General features: G+C 49.3%; 1 protein-coding gene across 1 annotated transcript; it reads right to left on the reverse strand.

The window, feature by feature from the left end:
• Positions 1 to 1,227: 1,227 nt before the first annotated feature.
• SGK2 (serum/glucocorticoid regulated kinase 2) lies at positions 1,228 to 18,124 on the reverse strand. The gene is made up of 14 exons (XM_085313869.1): positions 18,073 to 18,124; positions 12,337 to 12,406; positions 10,934 to 10,991; positions 9,576 to 9,625; positions 8,910 to 8,967; positions 8,190 to 8,273; positions 7,449 to 7,580; positions 6,077 to 6,189; positions 5,491 to 5,527; positions 4,833 to 4,919; positions 3,394 to 3,489; positions 2,971 to 3,126; positions 2,279 to 2,368; positions 1,228 to 2,030 (listed from the first exon to the last, which is right to left on the reverse strand). Exons 1-14 carry the CDS (start codon positions 18,122 to 18,124, stop codon positions 1,875 to 1,877), a joined length of 1,239 nt encoding a protein of 412 aa, XP_085169995.1. The 3' UTR covers positions 1,228 to 1,874.
• Positions 18,125 to 18,706: the final 582 nt, after the last annotated feature.

Here is an 18,706-nt window from a genome sequence, read left to right on the forward strand (position 1 = left end):
GGGGGGGCGGGGGGGGGGAGCCGGCAGCGGCGGAGCCGGCTCCTGTCAACGCTGGGGAGCCCGCGTCCTTCAGCGACTGCCCCGCTCGCCCACAGCGGAACGGTTTGCTGCCCCCGACAGGAATTAGGGCAGCCTGTGCTGCTCCCTCACAGAGCAGAAGTAAAATAATCCATTTCTCCCCCCCTTCCCAAGCCTTTCTATTAACCCGTTGAAATGCTTTTTGTCCCCCCCCAAAAATAATAATAATAATAAAAAAAACCACCATGCTCTTACAAACAACTGTGGAGCTGCAGCTGACATTCAGGTAACACTTAAAGCAGGCAGCTGCCAACTAGGTGTCCCTGCTCCCCTCATTTTTATACAGGCCACAGAGGTGAAAGCACGTCTGTGTGTTCACTTTAATATAAACCACGTAACAGGTCTGATGGCTTAAGCGTACAAGACAAAAAAATTCCCCAACAAGCTTCCCAACAGCACAGTCACTGCACAACTCTCACAAATACCCTTGTTTATTGGTGTTGCACACTTAGTCCTCTTACACCTCCCCCCAGAGACAGAAAAACRAGCTATCAAAAAATGGCAAGGAAGGTGACATTCAGTGAGTACACCAGCATTTAAATTAAGGCAGAACACACAGCTTTTCTACAGTGACAGGCATTTTCAGAGCACCACTGGAGCAGGACACGGTTCGTGCTCGGGCCGAGGCCCTGGCTGCCCTGGTGCAGGGGCTGGAGCTGTGCTCAGCCCTGCTTTGGGCACTGGCCCATGCTCCCTGGTGCTCAGGACCAGGTGTGTTTCAGCAGTGCTTGTGTTCCTCAGAGATGAGTCAAGAGCTGCAGCCCATGCTGCCAAAGGAACCCTTTCTCTCCAGGCAGGGTTTAGCCATAAGGTTATCTGCAGGCGGCTAAGCTGTCTGGCCCCTTCTCCACCCCTTTTACCTGGGATTTTTTACACATACATTGGCCTCTGTGCTGCTTCAGCAGCATCCCAAATCCTGGATCAGAGAGGGAGCGGGGAAGATCCATTCACCTCGGGGCGGGGGGTGGCAGGCTCAGAAAAACCACGGCACTGTTCAGGACTTGCAGACCGGAGGCTGCCTTTGGAGCAACACCTGATCAACAGTGTCTCAGCCCAGCTATGGCACCTGCAAGCTCAGTCCAGGATGCAAAACACYTTTCTCCAGAGAGCAGCAATGCTTACCTGAACTGCTAGCAGAATGCTGCTTCTTCGGAGGCTCCCACTGACCCCCTGCAGCTCTCGCCCAAAGTATTAAAGCTGACCAGCACCTACAGGCGAACATTTGCAGCTACCAGATTTTTGCAGGCCTTTAGAGAAAGGATTTGCTAAGCTAACCTAGTTCAGTTTCTCTAGCCACTGGTGAGCAGACTATCCCTTTCCCAACCACTTTAAGTGGACTTGTGCTTATTTAAGGAAGGAAGCCACTGCTCTTCCCACTGCTGCAGGTAGCGTGATCAGTCTCTCTCTGCTATGGGTGTGCATGTGCRGGGAGAAAAATAAGGAGACATAGCTGGGCTGAGATGCTCCACACAAAAGTGGCCAGTTGCAGGAATGTGGCTACTGATGTGAGTGATGGTACATACCTCAACCATAAACACAGAGTGGATACAATTCTGCCAGAGCTGTACAAGACACCCAGGGGAAAAAAAAAATCAGTGCCCCACCTGCCCTACCAGAGAAAGTCATTTAGAGGGAAATCCACCAAAGAGAAGAAATTAAGAATTCCATTCTGTCCTAGCCAGTTAGTGTGTTAGTCCCAGTTTCCTTAAACCATGAGCAAAGGACAGTACCATTCCTTTCAAAAAGGATAAAACCTATTCAGTTAAAATCTGGCTTCTCAAAGCCTTTATAAAATCCTAGATGTCCTCTTCTGTCGGTGCATAAGAAAATCCTAAAAATGCATCTGAGGCACTGGAGCTGCTGGCTGCCAAGTCAGGCGTGTGGGTGATGGAGTTTGAGACTGCTTCTTGGGTGAACTCTGGATCAAAGTGTCGCAGATCAGCTGGGCCAGCCTGAATCAAGGAGCAGAGGCACAGCATCATTTCACAAAAGCAGAGCTCAGCTACTTGATTGTGTTTAGACAGTTTAACAACTGCTTTGGGGGAGGGTTGTTGTGTTACCTCTGTATTTGTGGTTCAGAACCTGCACTTCAGCATCCCTCAGGGTTAACATGAGGCGTTTAGAGAGGGGCCTTGGACCTTGCAAGCTCAATTCCTTTTGTGCCACTATATAGCAGATACCCACAGAAATATCCACTTACCACATTGGGGTTGAATGGAGGGGTAATCCTCTTGTGATACAGATCATCCCAGTTTATTGGGCTGAAGAATACGTGGTTCTTGATCTCAAGCTGCAGAGAAGGGGGGTGAAAGGGGATGAAAAAAAGTCAGTATTCTGCTAACTTTCCTCTTCCATAAGCTGACAGTTGGTTTCACATGAGCAGTCAATTTGTTGAAGCAAGACTTYGAGCCTCCACACATTCACATAGAACCCACTTAGAAAATCCTCATTACATGAACATCATGGTTTGGTAATCCCCTGAAAGGGGGCAGAGTCACATGCTCACATCCTAAGTTGCCACCACACCAAGACCCATAACATTTCTCTCTAGTTCTGAGCCAGGCCTCCATGATATACTCCTAGCATTACTCACCCTGGAGCAAAACTAAGAGGCTTCAGTTCAGAGGAGCTGTACAAGCTAGGTATTCTAGATCAGCTCAGAACTTAATTAAATGAAGCCCTGAAGGATTCCAAAAAGGCAACTGTGACTAGAGACTAATGACCTTTACCAAAGCCAACCCTTTCTCCTCCATTAGCTCCTTTTGGGACTATGGAGAAAGAGAGCAACTTAGGAAGCTTTTTCAAAGGTAGTGCCTTTACCACAAAAGAAAGGCTGAGAATAAAAAGGTTTTCTATCTATTCTTCCTCCTGACCATAAAGGAAGCCACCTACAAAGTCTGTCTTGGCACCCAGCCTCCTCTTCTGGTCCTTGTGGAGAAGTCCCTGGAGGATGTCACAGGCTGCTATGGTCTTGCTTCCCTGGACCTGGAGTGGCTTATGTAGAATGTTGTCATACATCTGAGACACATCACGGCTGTAAAAAGGAGGCTAATTCGAAAGARAGGAGAAGCAGCTAGGTAAAACACAAGCTACTGAAAGGGACCATGCATCACAGGTGTAAACAAGTTCTGAAGTGAGTTGATGGAGGCCTGCCAGATCTGTCTGTTAAAAGATCAATGATATGACTGAACCAAGTCCTTTCGTACAGGATTCAGTCATCCATACAACATACCATATGAACACCAGGCCAACCTCACATCACAGCTTTTAAGAAGTTATCCACCACAGAATAAACCAGACTGCTTCAAAACTCACCAGTCCAAACAGCATCTCATACAGGACGGCTCCAAGGCACCACCAGTCTACTGTCCTGTCATAAGGCTGCTTCTTTAGCACCTCAGGAGCCAAGTACTGGGAAGAGTCAAAAGGAAGATATTTGAATCTAGTTATACAGGAAGAGCTCTGGCTTCATAAATATGCAAACTTGGTTGCAGTTCRAGTTAAGCAAATCCATTAGGAAGCACACAGATGCAGTTCTTACTGTTTTTAGTTGACCCTCCACTTGCTTCAAAACAGTGGGTTTGAAAGGCACCTGCCAACACCCCTGAAGTGTTTTKGGGGCTGCAGAATAGTCTTTTTATAAGTGACTTGTACAAAGAATTGCCACCACAGTTCAACCAGTAAATCTGTCCTGAAGTAGCACATTATACTAAGTAGCTTGAGTAGTTCCAAAAACTACTAGTAAGTCTGCCCAAATCAGTGAAGCCACCAAAAAGCACAGTTCTATGACCACAGCCAGGGAACAGCAGCCAAAGAATTTTGCTGCACAAAAAGCAGCACATAGAGCCTGATCTCACAAGAGACCACATTTCCATGTGCTATCAGGCTCCTAATCCAGGGCAGGAAAAAACAAACTAAGCTGAACCATTCCCGCTTTGTTCACGTGATTCTCCTGAGTAAATTGGTCTCCAATGTAAACTAAACCCTTCTGTTCGGAAATCGCTGCCTGCCTTTGTTGAACACAAATACTCAAAGGTATTGTTACAGATCCTTCTTCCGAGTGAAAAGACCAGCAGCACGGGCACATTACCTAGACTGAAGTGCTACTGAAATCCCCAGCTCAGTAAGGAGCAGGAAAATAAGCCCCTAGAGAGCCTAAACAGGAGGCTGGTTTTGGCCAAGTCTAACTGAGCTGTATTTGGGAAAAGGCATTCCTGCCCCTTGGTGCAGAATTCACCCCAACTAGRTGACAGTATACACAGCTGGTCCTCTCCTACAAGTGAGACATTTTGCAGGCCATTTATACTACAGGCATCTTGAAGGACACAGCCAGGCCCTGGCCCTGCAAAGGCCCTGTGTTCTGTGACCAGAGGGTATCAGAGCAGGTAAACAGCCTGCTCACAGCTGCCAGTGTCCAGGCTTCTGGGGTCAAAGTTGTCTTCACAGTCACCTGGAATGACCTGTTTCACAATGGCCATTTCCAGGATAGCAGGACACCTTGTCCCTGACACTGCAGTGTATTTAAAGTACTAGTCAGTTGTTACAGGTAAACTTCTCTCCTGTGCAGGGAAGGCCTTATTTCAGCTCCAGCCTGACAACCTCATAAAGAGCCCAAAGATAGTCTCTAGCTCCTACAATCTGTATTTTCAGATATTATGAGCACCCACTCAAGTCTTTATGAGACGCAGGGCAACAGACTTCTGCAAGTCCTTTGGCTCCCATGGCACAATGAAACTCTCCTGCACATGCTGTACCTCAGGGGTGCCACAAAAAGTAGAAGTAGTCTCTTCTTGTTCCATTCCTTCTTTGCAGAGTCCAAAGTCTGTCAATACTACATGTCCCTAAAGAAAAGGAAGGTATTTCAGTCTGGCCCACTCTTTGTAGTGGGAAGGAGACAGGATTTCCATGTGTTGGCCATCACATTGCAAACAGTGTGCATTGTAGTGCCCCCTTGTCCATCTGTTTCCCCTCCCTTACTTTCYGGGCAGCCTATAATGTTAGTACAGGAGCCTACAGAGAGAGGGGTAGATTTTTTCTTTTTTAGTGTGTCTGCAGTTGTGTAGCTATGTGGAAGACATCCAGAGCACTATGCTGTGCTTTGCCACCCCTTTATCCCAGAGCCACTTCACAGTGGCCACCTCTAAAGTAGCAGTAGAAACTTGCTTTTAACACTGCAAATTCCTGCCCACAGGTCAGATCCCACCTCTGGACAGGAGCATGAACAGGAGCCATGCATGCAGTTCTGCACAGGGTGTGCTCGCTTCTTCTGAGGGTCTGTGTAGAAGTGTAGTGGCATACACAAAATCCATGCAATTAAGTGAGCCAAAGCTTGGCTTGCAATATTTCAGCCCTGTATATGTGATCCCAATACTTTCAAAGACAAAATGAAGGCAATATGACAGGTGAATATACCTGACAATCCAAGAGAATGTTCTCAGGTTTTAAGTCCCTGCAAGACAAAAATCAATATTTGAGCAGATTTGGCCAGGTGTTCAGAAAAGCCTGATCTGGAACAGCATTAGTTGAGAAGAACAGGAGCTGGGTGGATTTGACAATCCGATTCACCAAGAGCTTCCCAAAGCACAGATTCCCATCTCTGCTGGGAATCAACTTGCACACATGATAAAAGACCACTCTCCTGCAGGATCAGATATTAGCCTGCATTTCCCTACTTGTTCATGCATTAATTGTCATTATGAGACAGAATTTCTTATTTTTTGAGCTAGATTTTAGATTTCTCAGCGATTTCACCMGCTGTTCCCTCCTCTTCCCAGGAGGAGTACTTCTTGTCCAGCCAGTCCTGTAGAGACAGCACCCCTCTTGCAGAGTAAAATGCTAGCTGAGCAGTATTTTGTCTGGAGCAGGAGATTCTTCAGCTACTCTAATGTTGCACTTTACATGGCTCCTACAAGGAACCTTTCCCCATCCCAGCAGGGCATCCACCTTGGCTGTGCAGGCTCACTGAACCTGCTCTCCCCAGCAGGAATGCCTGCCTTACCTGTAAATGATGTTTAAGGAATGCAGATACCCAATTGCGCTAGCAACTTCTGCAGCATAAAAACGGGCCCGGGGTTCTCGAAAACAGCGCTCTCTTTGCAAGTGGAAGAAGAGCTGCAGGCAAAAAGAGAGGGTTGTATCATTTCTTCTCTAAAGCTGAAGGATATGTGGAAAGGCAGCTTACCCAAATGAAAACAGATTTGCAGCAAGTTGCACATGAACAGCACCAAATAAGCCCAAACCAATTGGCCTTATTTAACAATATAAAAGCAAGCTATAACCCACACACAAGTTATAGTTGTACCATAATTATGAAGAGTGATACACAGCTGAACTCCTGAACATTCCTGATATGAATTACACTAACAAGACATCCGTGTTAACAATATCTCCCGACCAGTTTCAAGTTGCCCAGAAAAAGGGCAGCTGAAGCAAAAGGAGCTTTTAAAGGACCAAAAAAGAGKTTTTATAGCATAATGCAGTGGTTCCACACAAACACTAAACTGGGATCCAGAGCTGGTCCACAAGTTATTTTTGCCCAGAGCTCACCATTATCTAAGTGAGCATCTCCATGTTTTCCAACAGTTTACAAAATGCCCTGAACACATTTCCACCACCACCCCAGTGTCCTCATCTCAGGAAGCAGCTAGCGCAGGGCAGTTAACCCCCTCCCCACACACACCCCTCCCCCCAAGACAGACCACTGCCTGTCTGTGCAGAGCTGAGACAAGTGCTTTCTACCAAGTAGATCTATTGAGTTTGCCAGCACTAGGTTTGGCTGGCCTCAGGAAAGATCTCAGCCCATTTCCTTAGGTTTTCCTCAGATGCAGGTTCCCAGATATATTTGACCTCTGCTGGTTTCCCAGCTCCTTAGGAGGAGCTGAAGTTACAAAGCTCAAGTCTAACAGAACCAGAAGCCAGTGGATTATTTTCCTCTCTAGTGAGGCTGTATGATGCAGCACATGGTTGTGTGGGCACCCAGGCTCATCATGAGGAGACACTGGAGAAGCAGCATATCCCTGCTAGCATGTTTCCCCCAAGAAAACCTTCTCCCCCCCCAAAGCTCTGAGGTGGAACACCATCAGGGCACTGGACTGCACAGAGAGGACAGTGCCTGGTGGATAGGTGCTCAAGGCTGTGACAAAATGCTGTGTGCTGTTCCAGCCTTCGCTCTACCCCAGCATACCCAGCAAGACCTCACTTTTACTCACAAGCAAGATGCATGCCAGACACTCCTAGCTGCTCCTTTTCAGATGTTAAMGCAATATTACACTTCAACATCATTATTGTATGAAAGGAAATAGATTTAGACAATTAGGCAGCAGGTCTTGGAAAAACAAAGTAGATTAAAGACAGATTGTATGTGCACTCACCTCACCCCCATTTACATAGTCCAACACAAAATAAAGCTTCTCTGAGGTCTGGAAGGAGTAATGGAGTCCCACAAGAAAGGGGTGCTTGACATTTTTCAGGAGCACATTGCGTTCTGCCATGATGTGGTTTTGCTGTCAAAAAACCAGGCAAAGCATTAGTTTCAAACCAAGGTCCAGCCAAAGGTATGGCAGGCGCTCACTGCTGTTTTGAACAAGGGGAAACTGGGAGCCCAAAATGGTCATCTCCAGCCCCAGAAAGAGAAGCTTTCTGCTCACTAGCCTGGGTTCATCTGTTCTTCTCTACATTTGCATGGCACAGAGAAATCCACATTTAACATATGAGCAGTTTATATGAATATTCACTCAACCACAAGATATTTCAATTGCATTACCAGGATCRCTCATACACTGAGTAGTATTTGTGAAAGTAGCTGGGGGGAGGGGGGGAAGGGGGAGAAGGAAGAAAAAAAAAGATAGCATCTATGCTGCAAGGTGGGAGAGGCTTGGCCCTATGCAGAGCACAGCCAGGGTAGGTTCTGTCCTCCCTCTGAGAAGGACTGGCTTCACTATTGTAAGCCACATTATTTTTCATTGGCAAGCTCTGCTCCTCTCTCGTTAGTATGCTGATCCTGTTGGGAACTATTAATATATAGGTCTACTTGAACCCACAGAAAGAGTAAAGGCTTGAAAGCCTCTCCCCAACCCTCTCTGAGGGAGTTAAATAGGTTCTTGTAGACATACCTCCTTTTTCTTTAGGATGGTTTTCTTCTGCAAGACTTTCACAGCATAAAAAGTCCCATCACACTTGCGCTTGGCCAGGAGAACCTGCAACAGAAAGTCAGGGTCATAGATTTGAGTCTCTTGCCCTCTGCCAGTTGGTTGGTGTTTCCTCACTAGCTCAGCACTCATGTGAGTGATTATACTCAGAGCGCTGCTTCAGAGAGTCAGATACAACATTTTAAAAGCTCAGACTTCAGTGTGCTGACTTCCCCTAATTCAATGCTTTCCCATTGGGAGAGAAAGGTACAAGACATCTCCAAATAGATGTTACCCACACAATACAATACAAGTGGGTCTGGAGCACCAGGGGAGGGTCCTTCCTAAAGCAAGTCTTTGTAATCTCACTAGGCACAGATTTSTCTAGGGATCTTTTGCTAGCTGGAGGAGCCTGAGGCTTATTTTGCCAAGCACTGCTCCTCACCACCATAAGACCTAAAACACCACACRCAAAACTCTTCCCACTTCTTTCTGGAGAAGGGCTGCAGCACATCTCAAGGAAAGAATGGACTATGAAAAAAACCTCTGTCTCAGGTTTCATCTGTTCTCACCCCCTCTCCCAATATCACCAAACTCCTCAGGAGATGTGCAAGTGAAGGATGCAGCTAAAGTGTCCTTCAGCAAGGAAGTTGCTTTCCAAGCTGCCTGCAAAGAACTACAGCCCACCCATACAAACCCACTTACTCTTCCAAAGCTTCCTTTGCCAATAACTTTCAGGAAATCAAAGTCTGTTGGCTTGGCACTGTTGGACAAGAACATAGCAAGTTAATGCCTCTAGGAGATAAACATCTRACAGCAACATTACTATCAGAGCAATATTCCTTCTCGGAAATGCAAGCATTTGTGAAAGAATTAAGGGGCACTGGATGGGTCACCCTCACTCCTCGAGGTGCTGTCAGCAGGTGGGCAATTCACACTGTGTGTGTCAGTGCACTAGGCAAAGGATGAGGAATCTCCCAGCAGTCTGCCTGCTGAGCACAACAGCAGGTGAAGGCACCTGTCAGGTGGCACCTTTAAAGGGGACAGTTTATCCCCATTTCTAGGGAGAAAAGTAGCCAAGGAGCCAGCATCGATGAAAAAATATCTCCCCCTATTTTCAAAAGGGAAATGGGTCAAGTGGCTGCAGAGAACATCTRCAGGAGAGGATAGTTATGATAACAGGGACTGGCTGTAGCTGAATGTCTTGAAAGAATGCACACTGGARATACACATGGTGTTAAAGGCTGGACAATGTAATTGCATGGGTGGCATCTACAGAAGATCTAACAAGACAGAGGGGCTGACTGGTTTCCCTACCAGATCACTTCGGCACAAGCTGTACACTCTACATGGCTGTTGCAGGAAGCTTACTTTGGGTTAGCAGAAGGTCCAAGGTTGATGTTGTCACTTGGTGTTTGAGGCTACAGAAGATGACAATAACATTAGTTGCAAGGAGCACGCTGCAGGTTGTATACCCCCTCCCTCAGTACAGCACCCCTARCACAGGGCAGTCCCTAGAGCCTTCRCAGAAGATCAGTCAGCAAGATACACATGGGATGCTTTAGTAAACTTTAAGGGATAGGGAAAGGGAGAGCAAAGCTACATCCTCAAGCAATACCATCYCCAATCTGGAGGCTCTGCTAAGCCAAGAATCTGTGCTGAAGTCCTTATCCCATGCTTGCAGAAAGGGACAAAAGGACCAAGTCAGAGTCTGCTTAGCAGACTGCTTGGCCCCCAGCTTGATGCACTCAAGAACTGCTGTTCTGGTACAGTAAGAAAGGCACTGCATGGCTTAGCTTGCTCRTTGTAGTCCTAAAACAGCCAGGTGCTCGCCTCTATCTGCACTAGGCAAGAAGGCCCTGTGCACAGCTCAGAGGGGTATTCCTGCAGCAGGATATCAGCACTCTGCACAGACTCTGCCACCTCAGTAAGGGAAGGAGCAGCCCTCTGCATATTGTGGAGTGATGGCCTCTTTACCCCCTTACCTGCACAGTCTGGAGCCTTGGAAGTGATATGCACATCCAGTGCCACAGAGGTACAGCCTCCAGCCTCCCTCTTCCCAGAGAAAAGGTAAATAACATACATATGTGCACACATAGTGTTCCTTCCCCTCCCCACTCCTGTTCCCCAGGAATCTTCCCCTCTCTGGACTCTGGGGGCAATAATCCTTGCAACTTCTCCCTTTTCTCCAGCTAGCGTCACCCTCAGTATCACCACATACCACAAGGGACAAGGTAGCAGTAGACCTTTCCCAGCAGAAGCCACCAAACACCCCAAGAGGGATTCATTCACTCTAGCTAGCAATTCCCCACAAGAAGAATGTCACCCAGTACATGGGATGGGACACTCATCCCCAAACCYCTCAGCCAAGGAAGGCACAGAAGAAGCCAGCCCCACAGGATCTCCTTACATAGCTATGTAGGAAGAGRCTGGGGGGAGTCAGTCTCAGAGGGGTGCAAAATTCCCCTCCAAATTGAGGGTACATGGGGCAGCACCACATCTCCAAAACTCAGCTGGGATCAATCAGAGCAGCAGCACATGGCCAGTCACCTCCCAGCCCTGCCAAGGCAAGGCTCAGCTCTCCATGGCTTTTCTAGTCATACCTGACTGCCCCAGGAGTGCCTAAGCCCAGGCGCTAAATACAGGCTCTCCTCCTCGCCTTCTCCTACAGGCACCAGCCCCTCTAGTCATTGTGGTGAGGGTGTTTCCAGCTCCGAGCCTTGTCTCACCTGCGGACTAGTGTCTGGGCTTCTGGATCGGTCCATTAAAAAGGCAACTCGTTCAGCACTTGGGAAGAGAAGAGCGAGTGAGGATAAATAAAAAAACACCACTCAAACCAAATCCAGGAAACAGCTTCATACTTTAAACCTGCAGGCCTGGCAAAGACAGCACAGATCTCAGCACACGATCCCCCTCCCTCGTGGAGGACCTCAGCCAAGCTGCCTGCCACAGGCCAGCTGCCAGTATGATGCTGGGGTGCAGCAGGGCCCTGYCCCATCCCCCAGAGCAGCAGCTCCCTCAGCAGGGTGCATTGGGGTGGGCAGCAGGTACACATGGTGCAGGCCAACAGAAGAGGGGGGGGAAAGATTCAAATCACTCATGCACCCAGRAATGAGCACGAGCTCCCTACTCGCTCTTCGATTAGCCCTCCTTTGCAAGGGCAGCAGCTGGCRGGGCAGCCAGCGCAGAGACGGTCACAGCCCCAGCAGTGATATGGTTGCAGGGCTGGACAGGACTGCAGTTCTCTCCAGCACACGCAGGCCCTTCTCCAGGTGGAAGCAGCTTGCAGCAGTCCAGGTGCCCACCCCAAAGTGGGAGCAGGGCTCCATTTCAGCACGCACCATGCAGGGACTGCACACAGCCACTGTCCCCTCCTGCTGGGCCTTGCAGAGGTGGGTGAGTCTGGCCGAGTCCAGCCACTCCATGCCACCCAGGCCAGGGCTGCCACCGGTTGGGGCTGTTTCCCCAAGCCAGAGCAGGCGGGAACACGCTGCACAGGACAGTTTTGGACTGTTTGTGCTGGCAGGGAAGGGCTGCAGCAGCCAGGGCAGGCTCAGGAAGCAGATGCATTAGATAACCTCTCCTCCACCCGAGGCAGCTGTCACAGGGGGTGGAGAAATCAGACGCTGAAGTGACAACACCACTTGGAGAAATGGGTCCTGCAACCCCAGAGAGCCCCCTTTTCTTCAAGGCCTCTCACTCATCCCTTGCAAAAGCCAAGATTAAAGCCATGGCAGAAGAAAAAGCCACTCCGGTCCCTCCTTCCTTGCCCTAGAGAGCTTTCCCCGTTCCCCCTCAGCCCTCAAACTCCYAGGCCCCACAGGGCAGCTCTGAAGACAGCAGCTCACACCCTAGCCCTCCGCCATGCCCGGGCTGCTGCACCGGRCTCCCCTGCACCTCACCTCCACGCGATCCCCCGGGCACGGAGCCCTCCCCGCGGCCCCCTCCTCCGCGGCAGGGCCGAGCATGGTCGGTGATGCTCGGCGGGGCGCTGGCAGCTGTCCCATCCCCAGGGCCCTGCCCACATCTGGCCCGTGCCAGCCAGCTCTATTCACCGCGCGGTGCCAGAGCAGGGGTTATCAGGCCACGCTTTTAAAGGGCTCCGATCCCGCTCGGAGGCTTTCGTACTCACTATGAGCAGAGCCTGGAGCCGGAGGCCTTGATGGTTTGTCCTATCCTCTCGCGGCCGTGCTTTATAAGTTCTGCAAGAAAAGTTGGAATACCTAAGCCGAGGCRCTGGCGGCACGATCAATAGTGCACAGAGGCACGCTTGTTCTTCGCTGACCTTGCTCTTCTCTCCACTGCCACCCTCCTCCCTGCTTCCACCCACATACCAAAATAACCAGGAAATTATAGGAACCAGGACACCTTCCCACCCCCACCAGCAGCCCACAATAGCTCGTAGGACAGGGATAAGTGCCACCAAACAGGCACCCTCTCCCAGGGCAGGCAGATGGGCTTGGTCAAAACCACCCCCTGCACGCCTCCCTGAACCACCCTGCTGAGTGTCCAGGAGGGAGAAGGAGAGAGCTCGCAAGGAGGATGCTGTGCCGGGATACGTCACGCTTGGCAAATCCAGGGCCCCTTTCATTCAGGGCTCTCTGAGCAATTAGGGACGTGAATGAAACCTTTCAGGGCCCTGCAGGAGGTAGGCCAGCACAGCAGCAGATAAGTGACTCACGCAAGGACACGCAGCAATGCCAGAGCTGGAATTCCCACCAAGGAGCATCCCTGTGCTTGGCTGCATGGGCTGAGGAGAGTAGACAGTTGCCACCACCCATCTTCACCCCTCATTTTACAGAGGGACAAAACCCTGAGCCTGCCTCCTCACTGCATAGGCAGAGCAGGAGAAAAGCCTCAGTTCAGGTTGTATTTTTGAGGAGTCTCATTTTGTTTAACGGTAGGTAATGAAAGTATTTAAAGACTCATTTTTCACCCTYTAGTTCAGCCCTAGTTTTGCTACTAGAGGGAAAGCAAAAGAACCAACACATTCACAGAATCACACACATTTTGTATGTATGTGCATATACATACAAAACACAGAGCGTGGCAGTTGCTGGAACCCATCTTCTCAGGCAAAAAGTCTGTTGGAGAACAAGTTTGGAGGTAGAGACAAGCCCATGACCATTTGCAGGGCCTTTCTCCTACTGGTCTGAAGTGGAGCTGGTGTGTGGCAGGTAGATGGACTAAGCATGCTCCAGGCAGCCACTAGCCTGAGCACAGCCTGTGGTTCTGAGACCCAGGTGCAGACCTGGTAAGGAGCAAAACCAGGCAGAAGCTTCAGAATTTGACTGGACTAGGAAGGGAAAAGCAGGAATCTAAAGAAAACAACCCACAGGCAAGCAAGTTTACAACATCAAGGAAGTCAGCAAGACACCAGTCTTGTCTGATGCCTTACCCTGCAGCCCGGCAAGAGCTTGTCCCAGCACACACCCACCAGAAGGGACAGCACAAACACAGCTTCTAACACTGAGATAAACCAATCCCCTTCCTCCTCCCACTCAGTGTGGTCCTTATTTCTCCGACAGTCTGTCTCACTGGATTACGCTGGATTCTACAGAAGGTCACCCAACGCCTGCCTGGGGGCAGTGCCTGTCTCACAGGCTCCTGAAGAGACCGGCCAAGGGACATCAGCTTTGTTGCCTCCAGGCAAGCAATACTTGCTGGAGCAAAGTGATAGGAAGCAGAGTGATAGGAAGGAGGCCAGGACAGGGGACAGCCAGTACACACACGTGCAATAGTGGAGCAAGTACCAAGCTGCAAACAGCAGCATTCAAGAGGGCTATGGAAGAGGGAGTCTCTTCTCCCTGCCCAAGAGCCCTTCGCCAGAGCAACCCAACCAAGTCCAAGCAGTTTGTGCACTTCACTGGTGCTTGGTGCACACAGCTCCATCAGCTGCTGCAGCCCATCCTCCAGATTTGGTCTCTCACAAGTCTGTTTCTGGTCCCAGATCTAACTTGCTGCCATAGACACTGTGTGACCCCAGACTTGGGGCAAGGGGAGGGAAATTACTCCCTTCAGCTGTACATGGGCATTTCAGGGCTTGGGTCTCTCAGAACAGGTGAGCAAGCTGCGGGAGCCCACTTGTCTAGCTTGTAGGATTGAGGACCRGCTTACAGCTTGCTTTGTGGGGCTGGGCAAACACTGCAGCGCCTGGTTGGGTGAAGTCTCCTCAACCTGCAGCAAGGCAGAAGCAGCTCAGCTGAACAAAGGCTGTGGAGCCTTACAGGACCATAGCGCCCATGGCTTGTTCATGCTTCTCTCAACTAGCCCCATCCTGCTCTGTTACTACTGTGCTGTAACTGAAGCTACTCAACAAGTCCCTGCTGACCAAGGGCAGCAGCTGCAACAGAGCAARTTCATTAAATGTACCTGCTCTGAGGCAGGAGTCTCCCTTGCTGTGCTGAAGTCCCTTGTACATTTTTGTAATACGCATATCCCCATCCTGTACTAGAGTGACCAAGAGCCACCTTCTTCAGCCTGAGCACACCTGCAAAGCCAGTGTAGTTTCTGACTGCTCGGGAGAGATTTAAACCAAGCAGCCTTTTTCTTATTGCTAGTAAATCCTACACGCCTTGAAGCATGAAGATTTTCTGAGTGCACACAYACAGAACAGCAGAATCAGAAATAGGTCATGAAAATACACCGGAACACTTGGTTATACATGCCCAGCTGCGTCCCTCATCGCTCCTGCTGGGGCAGCAGGGATGCTCCAGGCATGGCCAGGGCCACAAACAGCAACAGCAAACAAGTCCAAGTTTCCTGACAAAATGTGACCACTATGCTCCAGGAATACAGACTGCTGCCCCTCCACACACACACACACTTCTCAGAGACCTCTACACCCCATGCACAGGCCAGAGGCACCCCAAGGCAGCAGCCACCAACTCGCACAACAAAAGGCTGCTACTTACAAGTTGGAGCAGTTACTGTAGCTGGATCCCCCCCTGCAAAAACCATCCCTCAGTAACATACGTTTTCTTCACAGCACAGCGCCAGCAGCTCCTTCTTCCTTCAACAGTTCTGCCAGCAGTGACCCACATTCCCATGCTAGCCCAGCATTATTTGCTACAAATGCGTTACTAATGCAGTGCGTACCTTGCACGGAGAGGCAACCTCATAGAGTCGTCATGTGCGAGCTGCCTCCTACCCTCCTCCCTGATGTCACTGCTCTCGGCATCGCTTCCTACCTAACCTAGATTGCAAAGCCCTCCAAGCAAACGCCTCGTCCGCTCCCTCTCCGGGAGATGCTAGCTGCCAGTGTGGAAAGGCAGCAAGACCTGGCAGGCTGTCATCAGGACAGCAGTCAACATTTTGGTAGTAGTACTGGGTTTAGAGGGGCAGGGTTGAGAGAGGCACCTGGAGTAGCCCACAGACTTCATCCAGTGCAGAGCTGTATGAAACCTAGGGGGAGGGAGGTGAAAGGGGGAAATGCCCCAGTTTCAGCTCAGAGAAAGAGCACAGAGGGACAACAAGGGAAGGAGAACATCTAATATATGCTTTTACCAGCCAAAGAWGACTCAGGCTTTCCCCTGCCACCAGTCTGGGAGACAGCAACTCCACACTGATTTCTCCTTTCACCTCCTCAGATGTTTCCTCAGTCTACAGGGTCCCCTTGAGGTAGGGGAAGGTTAGGAAAGACTTCAAGGATTTCTTCACATGTGGAAACATGCTTAGCAGCCCCCTGCAAAGCCTCTGCCTTGCCCAGTTTTAGCTTGAGGATCCCTTCCCTCCAGCCAAGGGAGACTATGAACCAGAGAGGGAATCCTAGCTGAGCAGCCCTGTCTCTAAGCAAATTGGAGCTAACAAACAAGCTACCTCCCAGATTTTCACACACACAAAAAAAAACCCAAAAAAACAAAACAAAACAAAACAAAAAAAAACCTACATGCAGATCTGGARACACAGCAGGTGGCTAAGGCTTGCAGCATTTTGGAAACCAACAAAAAATAAATAAAATAAATTTAATGAAAATAGAGAACAAAGCATCAAACACACCTGGGAGCACATCTGCTAGCAAAGCCTGCATCCGGAAGCATGGGAAACAATCCATAGCTGGTGGGCGTGGAGGTACCTCATCCCTCACACTTCCCATCCTTGCTCTGGCCCACCCTGCAGCCAACCACCCTTCCAGCCTAGAAGCCCAAGGCTGTTTCCTAAAACCCAAGGAGAAATAACTTTGTTGCCCACAGCAGTTCATTTAGCCCACAARCATTAACACTCCCACCTCCTTCAGGTGACCATGCTACTGCTGCTCTGCAGCCTTTTAAAGAGGGCTAGAAAAGCTGATCAGCTGGTAAAAGTGAAAAGGCACCTGCAAGCTATACCCMAGAACCTCAAATTTAGGTGGGGGTGGTAATTTTGAATGAGGAGGAAGAGGTGCAGGTGGTGGTAGGAGCCAATTGAATCCTAGCAGGCATCTCAGGTAGAATTACACATTTTAGTGATACGTAGATTTGTCTGCTGCCWTGTGGTTTGCAGGAAGGTTCATACTGTCATCCGGTTCAGATCAAACTCAGAAGAAGGTGCTCCTTCCAGCATCTGCCACTGACCTTCATGACAAACAGGGAAGACTGCAGCCAAGGGTAGCCAGACTGGCACTTCRCATGAGTATTAAATGCAAAATAAACACCTGGGCAAGGGAAAACCTGGTGCTGYAGGTTAGCTGACAGAACAGAGACTGAGCTCTGAGCCAAAGGAAATATTAGGAAACAGCTGGTGTCTTTGTCCCTCTCGTCATAAAAAATAAAACAGCCTCTTTTTGCTTGTGTTGTCATTTCCTATAAAATCTCCTTCGTGTAGCTACAGCAGGAGAAATGCCGGCCTATGACGATGGCGAGTGGGGGGCGGTGGAGRGGTTGCCTGTTTTTTGAGCAGAGCAAGTGAAGTGATGAATGCAAGGCAATGAAGGCTGTGCAGCCACCGCAGCAGCCTGCGTAGCCTTTGCTACTAGGAGCTAAAGGGCTGGTTGTCATCAGATATATTTCTTGCTCCAAACCTCAACTACCAGGAGCAACACATTTGAAAAGAAAGCAGCCTTTACGGTTATGGCTATGGAGACAAGTCTTCTAGATGTCTGTAACTGATACAGTCTTGAGTTTGAAGGGAGCCTGATAAAAAGCCCGATGTTAATCTGTGTGACAATGTCTCTTAGTTTTCAGTGCTCATCACCATGTGCAGCAAAAATGGGGAAGCATCATGTTCCTTGAAATATTGTTCTCACTTGGTCAAAGCCTGAAATTTTTGCTCAACCAGCATCCTAAAGCTATTAGCATTATCAGATTGTAATATCTTCTATTATGGTTTTAATATAGGAATATTTTTCTCCATTTTTGCCTTCATTTGAACTGGAATGATTAGGTTTCAGAATACTTTCTGGCTTTCAGCAGCTAACTTCCATTTTCAAATCAGTATCTTCTGCTTTTATTTCTTTCATTGAAAACCTTAGTAGTGTTGACAAAATCTATTTGACTTTTGTGTTTTCCACAAAAAGATATCTTTAATTAAAAACTCATTTTCTATCCAACAAAGTGAAAATAAAAGGATTCTGGAAGGAAATGTTTTTGTCAACTAGAATATATAAAATCAGTAAGCTTATAGTGATGGAAAAAGTGATGGTTAGGCTGTGTCTGGGCTCCCCATGTCCAAAGTCRAAAGTGGGGGGCCAGAGACCAAGCATCAAGCCAACCAAGCCCATCTGGAAGCCATGCTGCAGGGGACATCAGGGACTTCCTGTTGCCACCGTGGGCTCCAACCAGGACAGGCTCATCGGCTGCCAAACATAGCAYGGCGGTCTCCTCCCTCCTCCTCCTCCCTGCCCTCGCAGTCCCCCAGTAGTTAGCAACACCGCGCCAGCCAGGAGCATTACCCTTCGTCTTCCCCAGGGCTGTGGAGGAGGGCTCCATCCAGGTCGCGTGCATAAAGTCTGCTGAAATTGTCACTTCTCCCTGCAGCTCGGGCAGGAGATCAGCAACTGGCACCAAGCAGCCGGCTCGACGTCCCTGGGAAGCAGAGCACGCGGAGGGCAGGCACGCCTCGGCCCTATCCTTTCTTCTGCTGCAAAGATGAAGGTCATGTCTTACATAGGTAAGAAAGGGATCAAGTCCTGGGGTTTCCTGATGGCTGCCAGCTAGCAGGGCAAGGTGAGCAGCCACGCTCTGGGCATGGGCCCTGGGACGCAGCAACCTGCTCCCTGACAGCTGTCGGGTCACCTCAACCCAGTGTGAGGTTACAGAGAGGTCTGGTGGAGATCAGGGTGCTCAGTGCGCTCCTGGCTCTGTGACTGCCCTGCTGGGAAGCTGCTTGCCTGTGCCTCAGTTTCCCTCCCTTTAGACTCCTTTGTGAAGTACTTGGAGGCTGGTAGACAGACACCACTGTATAAGAGCTGGATGTTATTGGTTGAATGTTTGACTTCTGTCCAGTGCAAGATGTTTACCATACTATTGCTAAATTCACAGGTTTCTGCTCTTGGGAAAGGATTTTGCTATTTAATGCTTTTGAGG

This window comes from Rhea americana, unplaced genomic scaffold (genome assembly GCF_003343005.1).
Source record: "Rhea americana isolate MKP2758 unplaced genomic scaffold, rheAme1 scaffold_4, whole genome shotgun sequence".
Lineage (NCBI taxonomy): Eukaryota > Metazoa > Chordata > Aves > Rheiformes > Rheidae > Rhea > Rhea americana.

Bases quoted from the DNA above. Each gene is read 5' to 3' on its own strand.
- SGK2 (XM_085313869.1), bottom strand. From the start codon at position 18,124: ATGCACGCGACCTGGATGGAGCCCTCCTCCACAGCCCTGGGGAAGACG. The intron at 7,581-8,189 runs GTATGTCTACAA...GTTTTTTGACAG, and splicing joins CCATCCTAAAGAAAAAGGAG to CAAAACCACATCATGGCAGA. The intron at 3,490-4,832 runs GTACAGCATGTG...GACTCTTCCCAG, and splicing joins CTTTTTGTGGCACCCCTGAG to TACTTGGCTCCTGAGGTGCT.